Source organism: Nansenia antarctica, assembly GCF_963989245.1.
Source record: "Nansenia antarctica genome assembly, chromosome: 7".
Taxonomy (NCBI): domain Eukaryota; kingdom Metazoa; phylum Chordata; class Actinopteri; order Argentiniformes; family Microstomatidae; genus Nansenia; species Nansenia antarctica.
This window is the reverse complement of record NC_137677.1, coordinates 19,598,729-19,623,314: the sequence shown is the minus strand read 5'-3', so window position 1 is coordinate 19,623,314 and position 24,586 is coordinate 19,598,729. Positions and strand designations below refer to the sequence as shown.

The 24,586-nt window shown below is 42.1% G+C and overlaps 2 protein-coding genes across 2 annotated transcripts; both read left to right on the top strand.

Moving 5' to 3' along the window:
- Window positions 1-7,418: 7,418 nt before the first annotated feature.
- Window positions 7,419-10,466, top strand: LOC308161983 (uncharacterized protein). Its single transcript, XM_080536063.1, has 6 exons — window positions 7,419-7,584; window positions 7,699-7,844; window positions 8,089-8,153; window positions 9,398-9,508; window positions 9,693-9,791; window positions 10,100-10,466. Exons 1-6 carry the CDS (start codon window positions 7,465-7,467, stop codon window positions 10,252-10,254), a joined length of 696 nt encoding a protein of 231 aa, XP_080392189.1. The 5' UTR covers window positions 7,419-7,464; the 3' UTR covers window positions 10,255-10,466.
- A 5,351-nt stretch (window positions 10,467-15,817) lies between these two features.
- LOC308161652 (sushi, von Willebrand factor type A, EGF and pentraxin domain-containing protein 1-like) lies at window positions 15,818-22,898 on the top strand. Its single transcript, XM_080535695.1, has 4 exons — window positions 15,818-16,030; window positions 16,823-17,008; window positions 21,701-21,806; window positions 22,428-22,898. The coding sequence occupies exons 1-4, from the start codon at window positions 15,961-15,963 to the stop codon at window positions 22,756-22,758; spliced, it is 693 nt and encodes a 230-aa protein (XP_080391821.1). The 5' UTR covers window positions 15,818-15,960; the 3' UTR covers window positions 22,759-22,898.
- Window positions 22,899-24,586: the final 1,688 nt, after the last annotated feature.

The window sequence follows — 24,586 nt, the reverse complement described above, 5'->3', positions numbered from 1 at the left end:
GACATATTTAATGTAAAGTTATCTATAAGAACTGTGATTGGTAGCGTCACATTCCGACTCTCTCGTAAATGCGGAAGTCATGACAGAAATGTCATTTACCTTTTCTGTAATTACTTATTAATAAAGATTTGAAAATGTATGATAACCATCTTATTATCTTAGTTTACTGTCATTTCAATGCATTATAGACATTTTCTTTACAACAAGCATAACAAAAATACGTTTTTTGATCGCCATTATGCCGCTATGAGTACACCGACCAACGCGACGCGGTCCGCGGACCAACGTAGAACTATACATTTGGAGAGCTCTCGCGTAGGCTACCGTGTAGCCGCGCGTAAATTCGACGCAGGAGTATAAATCAGGCTTTGTGCAACGTGTCAACCCAACTCATCTTACAACTCAACCGCATCTGCTTCACCTCCACCGTGAGTCATTGGGAGTTACCGGATTATTGATACCACAGACTTATTTTTCTTTCATATATGCACCAACAAAACCCAAGCGCTTGGTAATCCTCAAACTGTGAATCTAGAACTCTGGACTTTCTTTATTATTTTTCATTGATTGTAGTAAGGTTTGTGTTTGTTTCAACTTGATTGTTATTTTTGTTTTGCACACACACACACACACACACACACACACACACACACACCAGCTTATATACCAACACATAGGCCTACACATAGTATAGCACACTGACATACAAACCCTAGCACAGGGGTCTTCAACCTTTTTCAACCCAAGGACCCCTTGGATGAGAGACAAACAGAACAGGGACCCCCACATGTAATATATATATATATATATATATATAAGCCTATAATAACTTTTATATTTACTTCATTCACCTTTTATTTCACCATATTAACCTATGTATATACTGGGTTATTAGCCTATATGTGTTTATGATTGATAAAACGTTCATGCATAATTATGATTGGTTATTATTATTATTATTATTATTATTATTGTTTTTGTTGTTGTTGTTGTTGTTGTTCTTGATGAGGCTTATATTTTCTATTATTATTATTTTTCAACAATGAAACTTTTAGCTTCAGGAAGCAAGGTATGCCTACCTCCTGGGTGGAGGTTGTCAGGCAAGAGCATCATGTCATCCTCAGGCTGCAGTCTGGAACTGTATTTGCTCTTCAGGTGGGTGAGGGAGGAGAATCCTCTTTCACAAAGATAAGTTGCAAATGCAAGAGGCTCATCGAGAACTGGGTGAGAGGCTGTGACTCGTACACATTATTGTGTGTACTGTCTGTGGTTAGGTCGATCAGCTGATCTTCCTCAGCGGCTGTCAGGTTTGAGCCGTCGGATGCAGGGGCGGCGCTAGGGGGTGGCTACTTGGGCTCAAGCCCCGGATGTTTTCTGAAAAGCCCCGAATGTTTTACTTTCAATTTTTTTAAAAAAAATAAATAAACGTGAGTAACGTGCAGTACCGGAGTCCAACAGAGAGGCAGCAGCTGCGCGACATTAGCCTGTGTACTGCGTAGCCTGCCCTGCCCTGAAGAAGAAGTGATCTCATTCAGTGCCTGACTTGCAAAATTGTAAGGATGGATATCCCAAAGTTGTTTTCAACAAAACAAGCGCCAAGAACTGTTGCAGCAGCAGTATCAGCAGCTGACAACAATAACATCACCAGCAGTGATGACATAGATGATGTTTCAGGTTTGTGAATCTTATTAGAAAGGTGACTGACTCACTGACACTACGTTTCCGGTTTGCTAATGCTAGCTGGCTATCATAACATAACGTTATGTTATAATGAAAATGAAACATAGCAAGGTACTGTTACGGTACATGGTAAGAAATCAAACAAAGGATAATACTTATACAAATAAAGTGAATAACAGGCTGATAGTCTTTGATATCTGCACTCTGGTTGACTGAGTAACAAGTGAAAAAGAATGATGTAACGTTAATGTTACAGCTAGTAAACATGGAGTAACCACATTAAGTATGCCCTTATGGTAGTATGTATACAGAACATGACTCAAATCTATCCTAAGATGTAACGCTAACTAACTAAGTTTGTTTAATGTCCCAGGGGGGATTTGATTTCACAGTACTATACACAGGCCAACAATACATGTAATATATCGTCATATAACACAGGACAAGACAATCAATACAATATAAGTGGTGAGCACAGAGTCTGCCCTGATATACATACTGTAACATAACTAGCCTCAGCCCATCAATTATGTAATTCTATACAAATATAAATGATGGTGACTGACAGGGGGAGCTACGTGTGCTGACCTCCCTCTGTGCCCAGAACCACCACAATTAGTTTGCTTCATTAAAGGGTGTGAATGTATATGTGTTCTCCAGTGCCTTTTGTCCGCTTTAAGGTGGTGGTAAGTTGAAGGTTGAAGGCAAAAATGTCCGGCGCGCTCCGCGCGCACATTATATTCTCCCTCTGGGCTAAGCCCCGGATCTCCTGCGATCCTAAATCCGCCCCTGGTCGGATGCATTGTCTTTGAATGATAACCGTATCCATGTCTTGTGCTTTCTCCAAGACTCAGTCTCAGAAAAGTACTTCTCAAATTGACTTTCGAGTGCCTCCAAGTGATCAACAATTGCGCATTTCACATCAGGCGAGGGCGCATTGAAATGCGCAGCCAGCTCCGCGCGGTTTTGGCCAACCAGAATCTCGAGGATAGCTGTGCGTAAATCAAAGGCGCGCGCCAATAATCCACGGGAAAGCCATCTGACCTCGGAATGGTAAAGGAGCGCGTTGTGTTCCTCTCCTATAGCGGCGCATAGAGAAGCAAAGAGGCGGGTTTGTTATTATCAAACTAGTAACTAAATTAGTAACGTTATGCTAGTTATTAATTAACGTTAATTTCGCAATGAAGACCGAACTGCAGCGTTTTAGCCAACACATAGCTTGCTAGACAGGTGTGTTTTTTTCCAGCTGACGTTATGTTAGACTCTAGAATCATGGGCATCATTTATTTTGTAAATTGTTTTTGTCGAAAGTAGCTTATTATTGCCTATTAATGCTTGTACCTTACTCAATATAATTGTTGTTGTATTTTTTAATTCTCACTGATTATTTTGGTGAAAGTTGTCAATTATTATGACAGAAATTGGCGGACCCCCTGCAGTACCTCTGCGGACCCCCTAGGGGTCGCGGACCCCGGTTGAAGACCACTGCCCTAGCACATAGTGTAGCTCACAGCATATACCTAAAATAAAATAAACATATTTTTGATATTCCTTCTAAATTGCTGTCCTTTGTATTTTGTTTGTATATGGGTTTATATGCTTACTTGGTTTATGGGGACACACAATTACAATTACATACACTTATCTGATTTGTTTGTAAACAAGGAGAGTTAGTCAGTTCACCATCAACAATCCTGTTATATCATACTTTATTGAAATAGTACCTCAGGAGAGGGTTACATATGCTCCTGGAGCAAACTCCCTGAAGAAATCAAACAGGCCCAAACCCTACAAATATTTAAAACTAAGCTAAAAACCTTTATGTTCTGCAGCAGTTATGGTTAAACACTAACACTCTATCTATGCCTTCTATCCATTAACTATTATCTTTTTATATTTGTTTAATCATTTTATCTTTTTATTTCTTATAGCTGTAGCAGTTATGAGTTTTATGCTCCATAATCCAAGTGCTATAAATTAGCTGCAAATATAGGCTGTTAGAGCGTCTGTCAGAGCGTCTGTCTGTTAGAGCGTCTGTTAGAGCGTCTGTCTGTCAGAGTGTCTGTCTGTTAGAGCGTCTGTTAGAGCGTCTGTCTGTCAGAGCGTCTGTCTGTTAGAGCGTCTGTTAGAGCATCTGTCAGAGCTCTGACAGAGCCTTGCGCAAGATAGCGGCTAAATACAGACCAGTACCTGCAATCTCACACGCCATATCGGGAAGAGCAGCACTTAAATACAGCAGTAACTACACTTATCTACAGTATATCTTTTTAGTCATTGTCTTATTATGTTGTTAAATGTTTATCTATTTATTTTCTATATATATGTATCTATATGTATCTTTTCTTGACATTTTTATTTCTTTTTTTTTTATTATTATTTTTTTACGATCTTTCTTAAAGCACTTTGAATTGCCCCTCTTGTATGAAATGTGCAAAACAAATCAACTTGCCTTGCCTTGAACACACTCTCTTTGTCTGTGTCTCTCTAGATCTGGAGAAGTGCCGTAATGCCACTCTGAGAGAGGACATAAACACGTTCTTTCAAAGCGAGGAGGGTAAACTGCAGGCGAAGAACACACTGGAGTTTATTGGTTTTACATGGAATAACCTTTTCGGTTAATAAGAAACCTAACCTAACCTAACCCTAACCCTAAGTGACCTGTTAACAGTGAATTGTATGTCTCATGACCTTTAGATGGCCCTGTTGTTCACGTTTAATGTCAAGCTTGCAGAAGGAAGGCTGAGGAGCTGAAATGTTGGTTAGGTGATTAAATGGCAAAGCAATGAGCAAACAGTGTGTGTGTGTGTGTGTGTGTGTGTGTGTGTGTGTGTGTGTGTGTGTGTGTGTGTGTGTGTGTGTGTGTTTGTGTTAATGTGCGTGTATGTAATTTGCAGTATGCTGCATTGTTGTTTCTGCTGACTGTGTCCAAAGTAACTACCACTCAGGGCAGGGGTGAAGACGTTTTTTTAGTTTTTTTGTTATTTAATATTATTATTAAACTGATTTAAGTGTGTGGTACTGAATGTGTTAATCTGACCAGAGTGCAGATTTCAGATAAATTAATAAAATGTTATTGTTACATCACATTATACAAGTATAAGAGAGTCAAATGCGTAGGCTTCGGTTCCTTCACATTCAGTTTGGCTCCTCAACAAAAGAAAATGGCAATAGTTTAAAAAAAATAGAGACAATAGAGTAGCATAATACAAATAATACATAATAGAAATAGCATGAATATGGCCCTGAGGTAGCAGTAGATGACGGCATAAAATACACAGTATCTGAGTCTGTGGTGATTGGGGTATGTGAGTATTTGAGTGTGTGGTGAATGGGGTATTTGAGTGTGTGGTGAATGGGGTATTTGAGTGTGTGGTGAATGGGGTATTTGAGTGTGTGGTGAATGGGGTATTTGAGTGTGTGGTGATTGTGGTATTTGAGTGTGTGGTGAATGGGGTATTTGAGTGTGTGGTGATTGTGGTATTTGAGTGTGTGGTGAATGGGGTATTTGAGTGTGTGGTGATTGGGGTATTTGAGTGTGTGGTAAATGGAGTCTATATTAGTTGTTTGGGGGCGAGGCGATCAAACAAGACCAAAGTCTGTCAACAAACACTGTCGCTGTCGCTTATTGTTTGCTCTACTTTCAACACTGTAAACAGCAGTGATTGGCAGAACAGTACAGTTAGGTCTGTAAATATTTGGACAGTGACACAATCTCCATAATGTTGGCTCTGTATGCCACCACAATGGATTTGAAATGAAACAATCGAGATGTAATTGAAGTGCATACTTTCAGCTTTAATTCAAGGGGTTGAACAAAAATATTGTATGAAACGTTTAGGAATTGCAACCATTTTTATACACAGTCCCCTATTTTCAGGAGCTCAAAAGTAATTGGACAAATTAACATAATCATAAATAAAATGTTCATTTTTAATACTTTGTCGAGAATCTTTTGCAGGCAATGACTGCCTGAAGTCTGGAACCCATGGACATCACCAAATGCTGGGTTTCCTCCTTTGTGATGCTTTGCCAGGCCGCTGTCTTCAGCTGCAGTAAAGGTTCGTGGGTCATTCTGCCTTTAGTTTTGTCTTCAGCAAGTGAAATGCATGCTCAATCGGGTTGAGATCAGGTGATTGACTCGGCCATTGCAGAATATTCCACTTCTTTGCCTTAAAAACTCCTGGATTGCTTGCACAGTATGTTTTGGGTCATTGTCCATCTGTAATGTGAAGCGCCATCCAATCAACTTTGCTGAATTTGTCTGAATCTGAGCAGACAGAATATCCCTAAACACTTCAGAATTAATCTATCTGCTTCTGTCTTCTGTCACATCATCAATAAACACTAGTGACCCAGTGCCATTGGAAGCCAGGCATGCCCATGTCATCACACTGCTTCCACCGTTTTTTTACAGATGATGTAGTAAGTGTCGGATCATGAGCCGTTCCAAGCCTTATCCATACTTTTTTCTTCCCATCATTCTGGTACAGGTTGATCTATGTTGAATTTAAAAAAAAATATGCGAACACTTACTTCCCCCACTTTAAATGAAATATAAGATAACAGGTAACTGGGGCCGGATTCACCAAAGTGTTCTTAAGATAATTCTTAAGACAATTCTTAAGAAAAAAGATAAGATGTTCCTAAGAATGTTCTTAAACGCTATTCATCATTTTTTTCTTAAGAATTGTCCTATGTCTTAAGAACTTCTTAGTTTTCTCACTTAAGAAGTTCTTAGATTTTGAACTGTGATTTTTACACCTGTGTGTCTCTCTCTCTCTCTCTCTCTTTTGAACTTATGAAGAACTTCCATCTAAAATGTGAATATAAAATAAATAATAGTAAGGACATTGTTTCAGTTACTTGGCCTACTTAAATAACATGTTCATAATGATTAATTAAGTAGTATACATCAAATACAACAACTGCCTCCTTGATTTACTTTCTGAGTACATTGTGGTGTAATCTAGGAATTGGCCTACATGTGACACAGGCTGAAAGGCCCATTTCAGTTATATCTCAAACATACAAACATGTGATAGACATTCACACATTCACACAAAACATTCACACAAAAGTACTCTGACCAACTTGAATTAACAATATGTGTTAACACATTGTCTAGGGCTAAACTAAATATTAATAAAATCAAATAAGTGCAATACAAAATTGTTCAAGTAAGACTTACCTTTCACTTTAGCTGCTTTAAGACAGGTGAGAGCTTCTCTTAAAGTTAAGAAGACATTTGAGAAGAAATCTAAGAACTTTGTTTTGGAGAATCTCATTTGTTCTTAAGTTCTATCTTAGGAAAAATCTTAAGAAGAAAGTTAAGAAAAAACTAAAGTTAAGATAAGATTTTCTTCGGGAATACCAAATCTTCTTAAGTTTTGTCTTAAGAACAAATTTGTTCAAACGCTTGGTGAATCCGGCCCCGATTGTTACATTTGACTTGTTTTTGTTATTATTTGTTGTATTTTTGATAAGTTCATTATCCGTATCTAGAGGGTCATGCTGAAAAAGAAACAAGTGAAACAGCATTTCATTTTAATTTAGTTGCGGCGTATTTTTCATTTGAGCGCTTTAAGTTTAATTGTACATTTTGTGTAACGTTGTTGAGGCCCTGTGTGAACCAATCATGTCACAGCTCTGCTCGTTGAGTATGTGACGACAATGAACTTTGAACTTTGATGGGGCGTTACAGTAGAGAGTGGCTAGACAGAGTGTCAGTGACCAAGTGTGTGTAGACCAGAGAGAGACGTTGTGTAGTGTGAGACAGAGAGAGATATGATGCTGGTGTTGTGTGTTGTGGTGGCTGTGGGCCTGCTGTCCCTGGGTGAGGCGGCCCCCCTCTCTAACACCTGTCAGGACATGATGACACCACTGCAGCTGACTGGACCAGACCTGGTGAGTACCGTCTGTCTGTCTGTCCATATTCATCTATCTCTACATGTCTGTCTGTCTGTCCATTTTCATCTATCTCTATACATGTCTAGTCTGTCTGTCTGTCTGTCTGCTCAGTTTCTAGGGAAGTGGATGTTTGTAGGCGAGAGCACAGAGATTCCATGGAGCAGATGGTTAACCAACACGTTTATTGTCGGAGGCTGGGTGGAGGTGACCAAGGGGCCGAGCAACACAACACTGGATGCCCTCCAGATTCAGAGAATGTAACTGAACTAAAATACACACACACGTACGCACACTCACACACACGTACACACACACACAATCGTACACACAAACTCACACACACACACACATACTCAATCGTACACACGTACATACACACACAAACTGACTCACACAGACACACACTCACACTTTCTGACACAAACACATACTCAATCGTACACACACATACACACACACACACACACACACTAGGTGATTCATGTCCATTTCTCCTGACAGGGGTGAAGAGGACTGCTATAGTTTCAGATATAACATGTCCTTCGACAAGAACACCTTCACCGTAGGTTAGTACAAAGTGTGTGTGTGTGTCTGTGTGTGTGTGTGTGTGTGTGTGTGTGTGTGTGTGTGTGTGTGTGTGCGCAGGGCCGGGCCGAGCAAGGAAAATCATTCAGGCTGGGAAATAATAGAGCAAAATGTAGCCCCAGTGAGGCCACTTTCTAAGCGTCATGTCTGGGGTCTCCTACCAGGAACATGTTAGTTACAAACACTTCATTTCCTTCATTCAGCTGGATTTTAGTGCATGTGAATCACAAACTAATGAACTGCTTAGTACAATGCACTGTTATGAACCTCAAATGAAACCAAAGGTACATATCATTAAGGAGGGAGATGACACATGGATTAATGTTTATTAAATAATAATCTCTTTATCCAAAGGCTCTGTCATGCCAAAACCTTGCACTGCCAAATCCTGGCAGGGCCATCAACGATTCAGGAGCGAATTACGTGTGAAATTAGCATGCTAGCAGGTGTTTTCATATAAAATGTTAGATATTATAGCTGACTAGTGAGCCTGCATCAACCTTAATGCTATTCAAGTGCAAGAAGATTACAATTGTCCAGTGTACACTTGCACTGCTACTCTCTCCACCAATACCCTATTCAGTTTACCGATATACACTACCAATCAAAAGTTTGAGTACACCTGTTTAAAACCATTTTTACCATGATTAAAGTTACCCTAAACTGTATACATAAATGTAAAATAAATGTCTTGCAGGTTGCTCTGAACTAGTGGGCTTCTCTCATTCATTTCAATGCTACTCTCGAGAAAAAAGCAAGAGCACAACATGTGAATTCACTTTACTATTAAAGCCTATAATACAGCTAACCACTCTCTACACCTATTCAAAGAACAGAGCAAGAGCACAATACCATATTCAGTTTACTGATACACTACCCATCAAAAGTTAAAATAGTCCTTTAACCAACACAAACATTTCACAATTTCCACAGAAATGTTAGCATGCTTGCCCCCGAAACCCATATCAGGGTATTTAAGCCAAGAAGTATAAACGCTATACCTTGATATTGAACGTGGAAGTCAAAAGCTTAACATGTTGTTAGCTAACCAACAAACAAACGGACAGAATGTAAAAACGATGAATGTTATGTGTGTGTGTGTGTGTGTGTGTGTGTTTGGATATGTTTACTACAGAAACATAACTGATTAATTAAAATAACTCTATAGACCTCCAAAGATTTGGACTTCTCATACCATTTAAGCGTGTGTGTGTGTGGTTTACAGGGGAACCTTATCAGTCTACATGGAACCTCTACAGGACTTGTCCTGACTGTCTCCTCATCAAGGACTCCACCACCTTCCATGAGAAAACCTTTGTCAGTCTTCACCTCATGAGTACGAAAATATAAACATAATCTGTGTGTGTGTGTGTGTGTGTGTGTGTGTGTGTGTGACATATTCAAAGGAAAAGTTTATTGATTATGGTTAAAAAAAGTTATTTATGATCAGGGCCCTGAGTTTTTCCTTACCAGGTGACCTGGTAATGATTTCCCATTCAACTGTCCCTTTTGATCAACAGGTAAGAGACGAGAGCTCACCGCTGATGAACTGGACACCTTTAAAGAACAGGCTAAGTGTCTAAACTTGAAGCCACCCACCATCATGGACCCAAAGATTGGTCAGTAGATTCTTGCTACACTCTTTTTGCTAGTCTCTCTGCAGTGCAACTGATTGTTGCCTGGGGCACAAAATGGCCGCCGTGCAAGTTTAAACAGAACTACTACTATTCCCCTGTAGTCTTGTCTAGTGTACACCAGTGGAGGCTGGTGGAGGTAGAAGATGGAGAGCGGGCTCATTGTAACGCATGGAAAGACTGATACTACTCCTCATTCCATTCAATGCAGTACAGTGAGGGTTTGTAAAGGTATGTTGCAGTATTTCCGTCTCTTGTTTCTGGACACATTCTCTTTGTCTGTGTCTCTCTAGATCTGGAAAAGTGCCAAAACGCCACTTTGCGACAGGACATAAGTGACTTCTTTCAAAGCGAAGCCGGAAAGGAAGTCAAAGAGTTCATCGATAAGCTTCAGGCGATGGACTCGTTCGAGTTTATTAGCTTCATATGGAATAACCTTTTTGGTTAATAAGAAACATGGCAAAAAGTGACCCGATAACAGTGAATTGTATGTCTCATGACCTTTAGATGGCGCTGTTGGTCAAGTTTAATGTTAAGCTTGCAGAGGGACATCTGAAGGAAGGCAGACGAGCTGAGATGTTGGTGAGGTGATTAAATGGCAAAGCGATGAGCAAACAGTCTGCCACTTTTATTTCCATTAAAGGAGCAATCTGGGATTTGAACAACAACAAATGCATCACTCTCGTCATTTATTTTGTCAAACAACTGAAGGATGGGGCTGGAGAAAATGTTCCCATCCTCAAATGGGGGTGTGTGTGTGGGGGGGTGTGTGTGGGGGGGGGGGGGGGTGGGGGTGTGTGTGGGGGTGTGTGAGGGGGTGTGTGTGGGTGTGTGTGTGTGTGTGTGTGTCTGGGTAGTTACCTTATGTCTGGGAAGTTTATTAATGTAAACAGTGGAACAGTAAATATTCAACACCAACAACTTGTAAATTCTACATATTTCCATTGCAGCTGTTTACCTTAGACTAGACACCTACACAGCTAAATATATTGTAATATTCCAATCTTCCTGAGGCTCTTCCTGTAAAATGCTGTGAATTGAAATAAATCAGCAATGGAACCCCTGACAGAGGCGGTTGGTGGCCTAGGTTTGCCTTCCATAATCAATTGTGTCATGTTTGTTGTGCAATAGCCCACACTTTATCATAGAGAAACAATCTGTATAGACCCAGTGTCCCAAGCCTACAAAAACCACAGCACTGTCACACAATAATGTTCCAAATAAATGTACATTCCATTTTCTAGGTTTTCAGCCCATCATATAGCCTATATGAGCCAGCTGATCTAAGGTCCAAGGGCAGAGCATTCCAAAGCCTGGGAGCCACGGTTTGGAATGCTCTATCACCCTTGGTCTTCAATCTGGCACGGGGGACAACCAACAAACCCTGGTCAGAGGACCTGAGAGACCTACTGGGGCTGTAAGGACGCAGTAAGTCACAGATGTAAGCAGGTGCCTGACCATGGATGGTATCCGCTGTCATACCACCAGACTACAGAGCAGCTTCTTTCTGTAGGCTCGAAGACTCCTAAATTCATCCTCCGTACTCAAATGGGTAGCAAAGTAGCAAATGGGACTATATCTTGCATCTTGTTGTGCATCCCTGTGTTATAGAATGACAATAAATGAACCTTGTACCTTGTAACTTAGGACTATGGTCCTTAAAGTGTACTTCCAAGTTGGTTGTTGTTACTAAGAGTCAGGGGATAAGATAAGAGAAAGGGGATAAGATAATGAATATCAGAATGTGTATTACTCAGGCAAGACCAAATTTGTTTTGCACTGAACATCTGCCACCATGTAACATGATATATCGTTGATACGGAGATGTCAAGCAAAGTGACTTGACCCTATTCCCACCACATTTGTCAAGGAAATGTTAAACTCTGTAACTAATATCCTATCTTTCTTTTTTAAGTAAAATTCTGGAAAAAGTTGTGTTCAAGCAACTTCGTGAATTCCTAGTCTCAAATTGTAGACCCATTCCAGTCAGGCATCCGCTTATACCATAGCACAGAAACTGCATAATAACAAAATTATAAAAATATTATATAACAACAAAAAAAACTATAACGTGACCCAGGGGTCCATTCTAGGACAGTTGCTTTTCAGCCTATACATGCTACCCCTCAGCTCTGTCATTAAGAGGCACAGAATTAACTACCATAGCTGTGCCGACGACACCCAGATTTACAGTATATCTCAGTAACAATGACTACGGCATGGTTGACTGCCTGATAGATTGTAATAGCAGTTACCACTTGTTAGGTCTAGATTCTATTGAGATCAATTCCAGTAATTGGCATGTAAACTTTTGAACCATACATGATAGAACCATGGGATTTGGATCATTGTTTTTCTCATACAATTCTCAATGTGATGGACACATCGTTTAATCTAAAGTGAAAGCAACATTATAGGCTATGTGTTAACACCCTACATGGCATAGTGACGCCTAGAGGTAGGAAAGGTAACATTACAAGCAGACATAGATTTCGAAAGGATCGTTAGTTAATTAAGCAATATCACACGAGAGGGAGTGTGTTATACTGAATATCAGCACGGCTGTGATTCGGTCGTAGGTACGAGGCCGCAGGCTCACAGCCGTGCTGATATTCAGTATAACACACGACCTCGAGTGTGATATTGCTTTTATACAACAGTTCTACAGCGCAATTTATTAGTTAACAGTAATAAGTGACAACAGATTATGATTTGTTTGTTTATTTAATCATTTATTTTGGCTCCGTCAAGAAAAAATAGTTCCGCAACGGGACTGTTCAACTAGCAAAGTTTCCCACAGAAGTGGGGGAAAAAACGTCAGATCAGATATATAAACGGGTTATTTTGATAAACCGGATACATTTTGTGAATATATATGGTTACTTTCTCGCCTGAAAACATATTAAAACTTCATAAAATTATATATTAACACTTGTAGAGCCAAATTACAACTTTTAGCCAATGGCGGCCAAAATTTAGGATTTAAAAACTGAGAGTTTTGCTTTGCTCGCTGATTGGCTAATGTCTTCTTAGTAACAATGTAGTCTAATTAACGGTAATTTAACACCTGTGCGGCGGAGTGATACCTATAGTTAAAAGTCCCAGTGCTGTTATACTATATATCGTAACTCATGGAATGCCTCTTGTCCAATCAAATTACTTGGTCGGAACTAACTGTTGTATAAACAACATCATCGTTATAAAGTTAACTGGTAATGCACCTAAAAGCTGTTTGCCAACTTCCATTAAACAACAAAAGAAGAAGAAGCAACAGCCAAAAATTGCTGTCCAGCCTTACTTTCTAAAGCCCAATTTATACTTCTGTGTCGAATTTACGCACGGCTACACCGTAGCCTACGCAAGGGCTCTCTCAATTTATAGTTCTGCGTTGGTCGGTCTGCGTCGCGTTGGTCGGTGTACTCATAGCGGCATAATAGCGAAAACATTTTGGTATGCTTGTTGTAAACACAGCAAAGACCTAGGTTCTAGGCCCTGGAAAATCTAGACAATTTGATGGCAGCTACTAGATTGTAATCAAGTGCAATACTGAAACACAACTGTGAACATTTCAAACCTGCAAACTGCGACACTTTAAATAAATGTGCAATAATACTATGGGCAATATGACAACCCTCGTGTACATAAGGTTCAGAGATAGGAAATGTTAGGATATTTATAGCATAGCATAGAGTACAGCACAGTGTTTTATTTGTATAGTATAGTATAGTGGATAGTGTATATAGCCTTTATTTATGTAAACCAGCTCTTTTCCCTTCTTGTTTTTAGTATTTTTTTCCTAGCACCCGGGGAGCCCCCCCTCCCAAATGTCGTTGTATGGTACCTGTACTGTATTAATGACAATAAAGACCATTCATTCATTCATTCATTCATTCATTCAAAGAAAATGTCTATAATGCATTGAAATGACATTAAACTAAGATGGTTATCATACTTTTTCAAATCTTTATTAATAAGTAATTACAGAAAAAGTAAATGACATTTCTGTCATGGCTTCCACATTTTGGCCTACGAGAGAGTCGGAATCATGTGCTACCAAGCGGACCAATCACAGTGCTTACGGTCTGCGTAGGCACTGCCGCGTAGTTACATTTTTGGAGAGGTGCGCGTGAGCCTACGCCGTAGATTTTACGCAGAAGTATAAATTGGGCTTAACACCCAGACATCAGTAGAATGGCTATGACAGGCAACACGTAAAAAATTGACGTGTCGACATGATATTCTAAGACGTTTATTCGCGTTGATGGCTTTCCATACATGTCGGCTATTTCAGCACCACGCGCTGTCCACCTACTTGAGGGGGACTTTGCCACAATGAGGGGTTCAGCGTCAGTGCAGGAGGCGTGAGCATTGGACATCTTGGACAATCTTGAAAGTGCACTCTGGTTTTCAGCAACCGATAGGATGAGGTCAACTAGTGGTTGCGAGATTGTGAAAGACAGGTCATGCTGTCAGCACACACGGTCGGTCATAGACGTCGTTACCTCCGTGGTTGTGGTTGTCGCGCCAGGCAGGGAGGCTGTGTGCTGGAGAGCGCGATTGCGAGACTTGTGGCTAGCTTCTGACTGATGGCAAGCTAGCACCTTCTTCCCATTACTGCCATAATGTCATTTCCTTAATTTTCCAAAAACACACACCTGGCTCTTTTATTTTTTTTGCACCATGAACTTTATCATGCCCCGTTTCGTAGAGCCAAGCCCATCTCCTAGGCCTGAAGCCCATGGAAACCCTCTCTCTCTGAGACACCATGCTGTGTGGTCGGCTTGTCTTTACTAGACAATAAAGCCTGATTTGATTATGTATGTAAATGTAATTACGAAATGTAAGGATTTATCCAAATAAGCCTGGATTTTCCTTAGCAACATTGATGGAATCAATGGTACCCACAACAAATAGTGTCAACACACACACACTGAACCAAACAATAGCAGTAGTTTAAGTGTTCTAGCAAGCAACACACACTGAACCAAACAATATCATTAGCTTAAGCTAACTAGCAAGCAACACACACTGAACCAAACAATATCATTAGCTTAAGCTAACTAGCAAGCAACACACTGTAAGACAACCACCTAGTAGGACACACAGTAACAGAAGCTAAAGCTTTAACCACACACAACTCTGCAGTTGTAGACTGGCCCACTGGCACCATCTGAATGTCTCTCCCAGCCTGTTATCCTCCACCTCCACCCTTAATTGAGCGATTGAGCACATTCAAGCCATCACCATGGCAATAGGCAGGGAGGAAGGGCAATCACCTGGGGGGTATTCCAACAATGTTGAGTAGGACAATCCAGGCTTATTTGGATAAATCCTGCGAGATTTATTTTCCTTTAGTGACGTTGATGAAGAACACAGGAAGCAAACAAAACACACACACAAACACACTACGGTCATAACACTAGTGTTTACCAAGTCTATGAACTCGTACATCAGTTTGACCTTTGAATGGTTGGTAAGATATCTTACTCTGTCAATCAGAAACTGATTCATTGGATGTCACAGGGGGTGAAATCTGCCTCGTCATCAAGACAGTGCCTGATTCAAAGGAAGGTTTGGCTGCAGCTCTTGTGTTGAACACTTTGACTCAAGCCAATTGAAAGCACATCCATCATTTGGATCATCATCTTGGAAAACACCGTTTTCAGATACATAAAAAAAAATGTACAGCACATAAATACTGTAAATCTATTCAAAAATCAAAACATTTTCACATAATGGCACAAGAGTATCAGTGTAGTCTTTCTGCCTGTGATTGTTGTATGTGTTCTAAACCCATGACCAATTCTTATCAGTGCCTTATCAGTTGCCAGTTCAAAACAACAGATCAATCCCCCCCCAACAGACAGTCTTGTTTGTCTTTCGACACACTCTTTGCACTCTTTGCCTCTATTTATCATGTGATGTAATCCCCGTAAATCCCCCCGTTAATTCCCGTAAACCCTCCCTCAAGTCCTTCCTTCTGACAGATGTACCCTACCACTACCCCTGTATGCTTATAGTGTATGTCGTTGTACTTACTGGAATCAGGTCTGATTTTTTTTTGCTGACTGTTGCGTTGCCATTGAGAGGACAGTGACTTGAGAGGACTCCACTCAGACATTTCTCACTTGTGACTGAGGGTGATGTAGCTATAATGCAGGTGATAACACGAAGCTCCATCCTTGCACTATTGGTGTGTACACTCACCTTTGTGAGAGGCCAAGGTAAGATCCCTCTGCCTGATTAATATTCTAGCTATAGAAAGATATATTTGTGTTTGTGTTGAGTAACAATAATAATCGTCTACTAGTCCATATGTTTATAAAAGTACAGTTACATGCATGATATGTTTATAAAAGTACACAGTTACATGCAAACTCCCCCCTGTCTATATACCCCGCTGTGAATAGGCCATATAGTGTATATAAGTATATAAGTTAAGTATATATACTGTATATACTGTAAGTAAAGAAGTTAAGCGTCCTTGGGTCTGAGAAAGGCGCTATATAAATCTAAGATATTATTATTATTATTATTAATTATTAGAAGTTCACATAATAGATACATTCTCAAATGTCTACCGATCACTTATCCCCCTATTTTTTATTTATATCCCCCCCTATTTATGTCTCATTCTTGTTTTTTTATTATCTTAGGACTGTTTGTTTGTTAGCAACTAGAGTTTGCATTTGAATTTCGTTGTACCTGTTACAATGACAATAAAGATAATTTATTCATTCATAATAATAATAATAATAATAATAATAATAATAATAATAATAATAATAATAATAGTAACACAGGATCATGGGATCATGGGTTTACTCTTGGAATCACCTTGAAATTGTTGTCTTTATATCACCTTTGTCCCCAAATACTTATTTGAAACATGCAGTAGCCTACTGTCCACAACCATGTGCATTGTGCAACCTGTACATTGTGCAACAGATATTTCTTACACTTTCTAGCATACACATGTGACTGGTATTTGTTTCCTCTTTCTCTGTGTTCCACAGATGGATGTACACGCGATGATTTTGTTAAGAGTGACTTGTTTAATGACCATGTAGACACAACCACGCTAGATGTAAGTTACCCTCATGATACTACAGTGCGGCTGCACTGCATGATCGGCTATACAGGTTTTTACAGAATCACATGCTCTAATGGTACATGGACAGGCCGTGGTCGGAAGTGTGAAGGTGAGTCTAACTTTCAAACACGAAAACAGCTCAATTTCATATATGATATTGTCAAGAGTTCATCTCATTCTATTTGATGTGACATGGTCTTCAGACAACAGTTATAAACGAATAAACAATCTCTAGTTTCCTTTGTAATTTTTCCTTTTGGAGATTACTGCTACTGCCTGCCACAACTGAGGATGGGGTTGGTCGTCACATTTTTTTTACTGTTATTTGAATCCCTCAAAAACGGTATCCTTTATAGATTCCCTTTCCCGTGTAAAGATAGTCTGAAGTGTCAGGTAGTAATGGAGTGCCCTTACTCTCCTTAAGATTATTCTGTTCAGAAGATGTGGACCGTCAAATACGTGTTGTGCACTTGTGACAACCATCCCCATTGGGGGAACTGAATTTAAAAGTGCACAAGACCCACAAGGTACAAAACAGAAAACATAATTTCTGTAAGTTATTTTTGTATCTTTAGGCCTATACAACATTAGGAACAATACAAATAAGCTAAAACAATGTTAACAATGTCAACATAACAATGTTTACAGTGATGGCAAATGTAGGGTGTGCGTACTCCATCTGTGCAGAGCTGGTGTGCCCATTGCTTGCACATCACACACTGCTCCCACACCTCCTTGGAACGGCTGTTGGCGAACGGTTCCACACAAACAACACAGAAACACTCCTCTTCATCCCATGAAGACTCCTGTCTCTTTCTCTTCTCTTGCTTAGTTGATTTTGTTGCTTTTGAGTTTAAGAGTTTCTTCTTCTTTGACATGGCTGGCTGCCTTTTCCCTCTCTATTCTCTCCTTCACTGGGGGTGTCAGTGAGGAGGCAGCTAGACAGGGTTTTCCTTTTCGGGGCTCCTTTCCTGGCTGCAGCCTTTGGATATGGCCTCAGCTCCTCTGGAGTCTTTCCTCTCTGTCCAGAGCTAGTGCATGGCTCTGGGGATGGAGTAGTGGGTTGGAGTAGTGGAGTAGTGGGGTGGAGTAGTGGGGGTGGAGTAGTGGGGTGGTGGGGTGGAGTAGTGGGGTGGGGTAGTGGGGGTGGAGTAGTGGAGTAGTGGGGTGGAGTAGTGGGGGTGGAGTAGTGGGGTGGAGTAGTGGAGTAGTGGGGTGGGGTAGTGGGGGTGGAGTAGTGGGGGTGGAGTAGTGGAGTAGTGGGGTGGAGTAGTGGGGTGGGGTAGTGGGGGTGGAGTAGTGGGGGTGGAGTAGTGGGGTGGAGTAGTGGGGATGGAGTAGTGGGGTGGAGTAGTGGGGTGGAGTTGTGGGGGTGGAGTAGTGGGGTGGAGTAGTGGGGGTGGAGTAGTGGGGGTGGAGTAGTGGGGTGGAGTAGTGGGGTGGAGTAGTGGGGGTGGAGTAGTGGGGGTGGAGTAGTGGGGTGGAGTAGTGGGGGTGGAGTAGTGGGGGTGGAGTAGTGGGGTGGAGTAGTGGGGGTGGAGTAGTGGGGTGGAGTAGTGGGGTGGGGTAGTGGGGGTGGAGTAGTGGGGTGGAGTAGTGGGGGTGGAGTAGTGGGGTGGAGTAGTGGGGGTGGAGTAGTGGGGGTGGAGTAGTGGGGTGGAGTAGTGGGGTGGAGTAGTGGGGGTGGAGTAGTGGGGGTGGAGTAGTGGGGGTGGAGTAGTGGGGTGGAGTTGTGGGGGTGGAGTAGTGGGGTGGAGTAGTGGGGTGGAGTAGTGGGGGTGGAGTAGTGGGGGTGGAGTAGTGGGGTGGAGTAGTGGGGTGGAGTAGTGGGGGTGGAGTAGTGGGGTGGAGTAGGCGGGGTGGAGTAGTGGGGTGGAGTAGTGGGGTGGAGTAGTGGGGTGGGGTAGTGGGGTGGAGTAGTGGGGGTGGAGTAGTGGGGGTGGAGTAGTGGGGGTGGAGTAGTGGGGTGGAGTAGTGGGGTGGGGTAGTGGGGTGGGGTAGTGGGGTGGAGTAGTGGGGTGGAGTAGTGGGGGTGGGGTAGTGGGGTGGAGTAGTGGGGTGGGGTAGTGGGGTGGAGTAGTGGGGTGGAGTAGTGGGGGTGGGGTAGTGGGGTGGAGTAGTGGGGGTGGAGTAGTGGGGTGGAGTAGTGGGGTGGAGTAGTGGGGGTGGAGTAGTGGGGTGGAGTAGGCGGGGTGGAGTAGTGGGGGTGGAGTAGTGGGGGTGGAGTAGTGGGGTGGAGTAGTGGGGGTGGAGTAGTGGGGTGGGGTAGTGGGGTGGAGTAGTGGGGGTGGGGTAGTGGGGTGGAGTAGTGGGGGTGGAGTAGTGGGGTGGAGTAGTGGGGTGGAGTAGTGGGGGTGGAGTAGTGGGGTGGAGTAGTGGGGTGGAGTAGTGGGGTGGAGTAGTGGGGTGGAGTAGTGGGGTGGGGTAGTGGGGGTGGAGTAGTGGGGTGGAGTAGTGGGGTGGAGTAGTGGGGGTGGAGTAGTGGGGGTGGAGTAGTGGGGTGGAGTAGTGGCGGTGGAGTAGTGGGGTGGAGTAGTGGGGTGGAGTAGTGGGGTGGAGTAGTGGGGTGGTGGGGTGGAGTAGTGGGGGGTGGAGTAGTGGGGGTGGGGTAGTGGGGTGGGGTGGAGTAGTGGGGTGGAGTAGTGGGGTGGGGTGGAGTAGTGGGGGGTGGAGTAGTGGGGTGGAGTAGTGGGGTGGAGTAGTGGGGGGTGGAGTAGTGGGGTGGAGTAGTGGGGGTGGAGTAGTGGGGTGGAGTAGTGGGGGTGGAGTAGTGGGGTGGAGTAGTGGGGTGGAGTAGTGGGGGGTGGAGTAGTGGGGTGGAGTAGTGGGGGTGGAGTAGTGGGGTGGAGTAGTGGGGTGGAGTAGTGGGGTGGGGTAGTGGGGTGGAGTAGTGGGGGTGGAGTAGTGGGGTGGGGTAGTGGGGGTGGAGTAGTGGGGTGGAGTAGTGGGGGTGGAGTAGTGGGGGTGGAGTAGTGGGGTGGAGTAGTGGGGTGGAGTGAGCTGCACTGGGCTCGGCAGATGCCATCCCCTCCTCCAAGTCGTTAAAGAAGTGGCCCACGTTGTGCTCATTAAACGCACTGGCACGTGCTAGGCTGGTGGCCTCCGGGGGTCCTGATTGACAATGACGGGTGACAATGACGGGTGTCAATGACGGGTGTCTCTTCAGAAACCCAGAGAACCAGTCTGCCCCGGCCATCTCCTTCTCTGCCCAGTTTGTGCGGACAGCAACATTATTACGAACCGCAAAAGTGAACGCCAGTTTGCGGACTTCAACGGGAGAGAGACCAACATAAATGTCTCAGGCAGTTAATTATGTATTGTTCCAGCTGACGCTCCTGCTCCTCATTGAAAACCAGGCGTTTTTTTTAAATAACCTACTGGCAGGGATGGGCAGACCTCTTCTCCGGCAACCTCTTGCTCATCTATTTGTTTGCAGTATCTTGCCAGTGTTCTGTAATTGATGTCAAAGTGCATGGCAGTGCTTCGAATCGATTGCTTATTTAATTTCACCTCCCTGACTGCCCTCATCATGACATCTGGTGGAGTTTGTCCGTTCTCAGTCTCCCTAGTGAACCTTCTGAATGTTTCTTTATTAAAAAAAAGCAAAAGGAAGAGTAATCTCATCATGCATGCTTATGCCTACATAGGGTTGGTTGTCACATGTGACAAGCAACCCCAAATAGAATGTGACGACCAACCCCAACTGGAATATCTTGCTAGCAACAGAGCTAACAACCATTAAAACAACTAGCTAGCTAGCTAGAAACAATCTAATCTATAGCTTTCCCTTTACAGTTTTTAATGGTAATAATTGTTTTGTTATAAACCCATTGTGTAAAAGCATAGTAGAAAAATACTGAGGTGCTGAATATTTACAATTTGACATGAAAAACACAAAACGTCCTCTCACCTCAAGTTGAAGTGTCATATCCAGAGAAGACTATGTAGCTGAATCCTGATCTCAACTCTGAACATTTCAGTACCAATATCTTTAAGACAGCGCCATCTAGTGGCCGAAATATGATGAGTGTGACGACCAACCCCTTCCTCCCCTCCATGTTGATTATGTTTGATGGCTATGTTTGATTGACGGCTAAGTTTGATTGAAGGCTAAGTTCCATTGAAGGGCCAAGGCTAAGTTTGATTGACGGATATGTTTGATTGACGCTATGTTTGATTGATGATTAAGTTTAGAATGAGTCAAAGATGATCTCAAGTCGAGACAATAGGTGTGCCAATAGTCTGTCTTCTATTCCTTGCATCTTCCTGCCCCTGTTTTCTTTGTCCCACCACTATAAGAATATATATAATAATATATTTAGCTGACACTTTTATCCAAAGTGCATACATTTTTCAGTATATGATCCCAGCGCGATCACGTCATTGGAGGACAAACATTGTTTTTTATTTTATTGTTTTACCAATAATGTAATTGCCATAAAGTACATTGTACTCACATTGCATAAAACTATCTTTCTTGATTTCCTATATATGTTTCTATTTTACTATGGTATGGGATAAGGTTCCTAAAACCTAGAACAATAATAATAATAAAAAAATAACTTAACTGACATGATAACTTTCCTCTCTCAAAATAACGTTTTGGAGGAGGCTCCTTAGATATTGTGTCCCATGCTTTTTGAGAAGGAAGCGAGGAGAGCATGCAAGGAATTAAAACATGACAAATTGAATGCAAACTGTGAGATCATCATTTTTGGATATTCATTCAGACTGACCTATGAACTTTCAAAGCTTGACTATAAGAGGGCACTGGTCATCTAATATTCTGCATTGTTTTCAGCAAAGACATGTGGTCATCCAGGAGCCTCACCATTTGCAGACTTCCGTCTGGCCGAAGGAGAGGATTATGTCTTTGGGTCTAAAGTTGTTTACACATGCAGAACAGGGTAGGGATGATTCTGTTCAATTATTCATTCAAATATGTATGTATTTACAGTGGCCTGTTAATGGGACAGTGAAGCATTTTTTAATCTTTCAGCTCTACACTTTGATGGTATTGCTGTACATGGATGTACATTGGTTTCACCATTCAGAAATTACGACACTTTTTATGCATAGTCCCCCTGTTTCAGGGTATCCAAAAGTAATGGGACATCAGGATCAAATGTCCAAATGAAGCACTCATATTTAGTATTTTGTGGATAATCCTTTGCATGTAATAACTGTCTGAAGTCTCCATTGACCCCACCAGATGCTGGGTATCTTCTCTGGTGATCCTCTGCTAAGCCTGCCATCTTTAGTTGTTGTTTGTTTTTTGCCTAAAATCCTATTCTCAGGAAATGAAATGCTTGCGTAATTGGATTTAATCTGAAGAAATTGTAAAAAGTGTTGGAATTTCTGAATGGTGAAACCAATATATAGGTACACAAATATACCATTGGAGAGCGTGTGAGAAACCATACCTAAGAGTAAAGTAACTTTAATCTGCCTTCAACAACCAATAAAATATCAGTAATTGTTTTCTATTCTTCCATTTCTTCCATGTCACTCCATTGTGTTCACCTCAGTCACATCATGGTGTCTAGGACTGACCATCGGAACTGCCTGGACCAAGGGTGGGACAATGCTATCCCTGTGTGTGAGGGTAAGACGCCGAAAAAAGCTGAAGTGAAGCCAGATGAAGAGTACGTTTCACTAACGCAGGTATCAGAACTACTGCATCAACAAAAGGAGATGTTCTCCGCGCTGTTACGGCAGCAGCAGGAAAACTTCCAAGGCTTCGTGAAACTTCTCATGGACTCGACAAACACCAAAATGGAGGTAATAACCAGGGAGATACAGGACATTAAAACAAGCCTGCAGTTCACACAAAAAGACGTGGCGTGCAGAGGACAATGAAGAGGATGTCTTTGAGGATGATTTTGATCCGTTAGATTTTAGATACATTGGAAATACTGTCCTGTGGTTGAATGAGAGTTTGCGAATCTCCTTGGGTCATTTTCCATGTTCCCACTTCATTAAAAATCACTAAAAGTGTCCATCTTTGGTTCATACCATTCCATTCTGTCTTTTATTTCCTTTAATTCATCAGACAACATCGTTTGCACAGATTCATGAACATCCTTTAATTCACTTATAAGCAGATCAAATGTCTCATTCACTTTGTCGACATTTCCCCCATCAACAAGCAATGGCTTTATCTCATTCATGTTGCGTGTGCATGCTCCTAGTCTGCCGCTACGGGACACTTGATTAAATACAATTCTTCCTCTGCCAGTGGCTTGAGTTTTCTTTTTTGTCATAATTCCCGTTTTTTAAGTATGAAGTTAATTTAAACGCTTCATCCAATGACTAATTTCCATTAATTTATTCAATTTAAACGCCCAGGTATTTTATTTCCGCACTGCGTTAGTTATTTGCTTGATCTCTGCTTATTATTTGTAAACTCAAGAGCACCGCTATTATTTTCACAGCGCTGTTTTAGGATTTCCTAATCCGCTATTATTTTCAAAACAAAACAAACATTATACATTTATTAGTAGGTCTACTCATCAGCCCTGTCCGGACGGCATATAAATTACCTGAGGACCTCGGTAATATTTTTTTACCCTAGGACCCCAGTGATGACCGATCCGGATGGAATAAAAAATCTCCATGCATGTTTGCGTTTCGGGTACAAGCTGCCATTTAACCTCACAGAAGAAGAAGCTGTTCCCGGATGTTTCGTCAGACCCACAACACAACGCACGTGTAGCTGTCATTTAACTCCACAGAAGAAGAAGCTGTTCCCGGATGTTTCGTCAGACCCACAACACAACGCAGCTGTAACTCCACAGAAGAAGAAGGTGTTCACGGTTCTGTCGGAAAAGTACTTGTCAGACATGCCGCCTAAAACGCGACACTGGACCCGAGAGGAGACCTTATGTCTCATCTCAGTGTGGGGGGAACCACGCATCCAACGCCTTTTCGAGCAATCCATCCACAACCACAACATTTGGGATGAAATCTACAAGCAGGTCTGTGACAAATCTCCGTCGGTAAAGACGAGATTTGAAACGATGAAGTGCCGTGAAAGGATCGAATACCTAAAAAAGAAATACGGAGAAAGCATCAAGCACAACAGGAGAACCGGTTCGGACCCCATGTACTCTCAGTACTTCTCCGAAATCGATGCTGTTTTGGGTAAGTTAAACATTGTATTGCATGCTAGCAGGCTAACGTTAGCTAGTTGGCAAGTGCTAGCAGCTTCCTAGATGGCTGGTTGGCAAACGATGTAGCTAGCTACTACTTGCTAGTGCAGTGTAACGTTATTAGGCCCAACTAGCTACTTGGCTGGTGCAATTGTGTCTGCTAATATTAACTGTCTAGATGGGTGGCTGGATAATTAGCAGATGGGCTGGATGGCTAAATGGATGGCTGAATTGTAACATTATCATAATAAGCATTCTACATGGACAGCTAACTAACTGAACTTTGGTTGATATCAACAGGTTGTCGTCCTATGACTACCGTATTTTCCGCACTATAAGGCGCACCGGATTATAAGGCGCACCTTCAATGAATGGCCTATTGTAGAAAATTTTTCATATACAAGGCGCACCGGATTATAAGGCGCACCGGATTATAAGGCGCACTGTCGTTTTTTTTTTTTGACTGGGGTTGCGTTATGCATCCACTAGATGGAGCTGTGCTAAAGGGAATGTCAACACAATAGTCAAATAAAGTA

Excerpts from the sequence above, each read along its gene's own strand:
- LOC308161983 (XM_080536063.1), top strand. The coding sequence starts at position 7,465 with ATGATGCTGGTGTTGTGTGTTGTGGTGGCTGTGGGCCTGCTGTCCCTG. Across the intron at positions 7,845-8,088 it reads GCCCTCCAGATTCAGAGAAT|GGGTGAAGAGGACTGCTATA; the intron begins GTAACTGAACTA and ends TTCTCCTGACAG. Across the intron at positions 9,792-10,099 it reads CATCATGGACCCAAAGATTG|ATCTGGAAAAGTGCCAAAAC; the intron begins GTCAGTAGATTC and ends GTGTCTCTCTAG.
- LOC308161652 (XM_080535695.1), top strand. The coding sequence starts at position 15,961 with ATGCAGGTGATAACACGAAGCTCCATCCTTGCACTATTGGTGTGTACA. Across the intron at positions 16,031-16,822 it reads CACCTTTGTGAGAGGCCAAG|ATGGATGTACACGCGATGAT; the intron begins GTAAGATCCCTC and ends TGTGTTCCACAG. Across the intron at positions 21,807-22,427 it reads GTTTACACATGCAGAACAGG|TCACATCATGGTGTCTAGGA; the intron begins GTAGGGATGATT and ends TGTTCACCTCAG.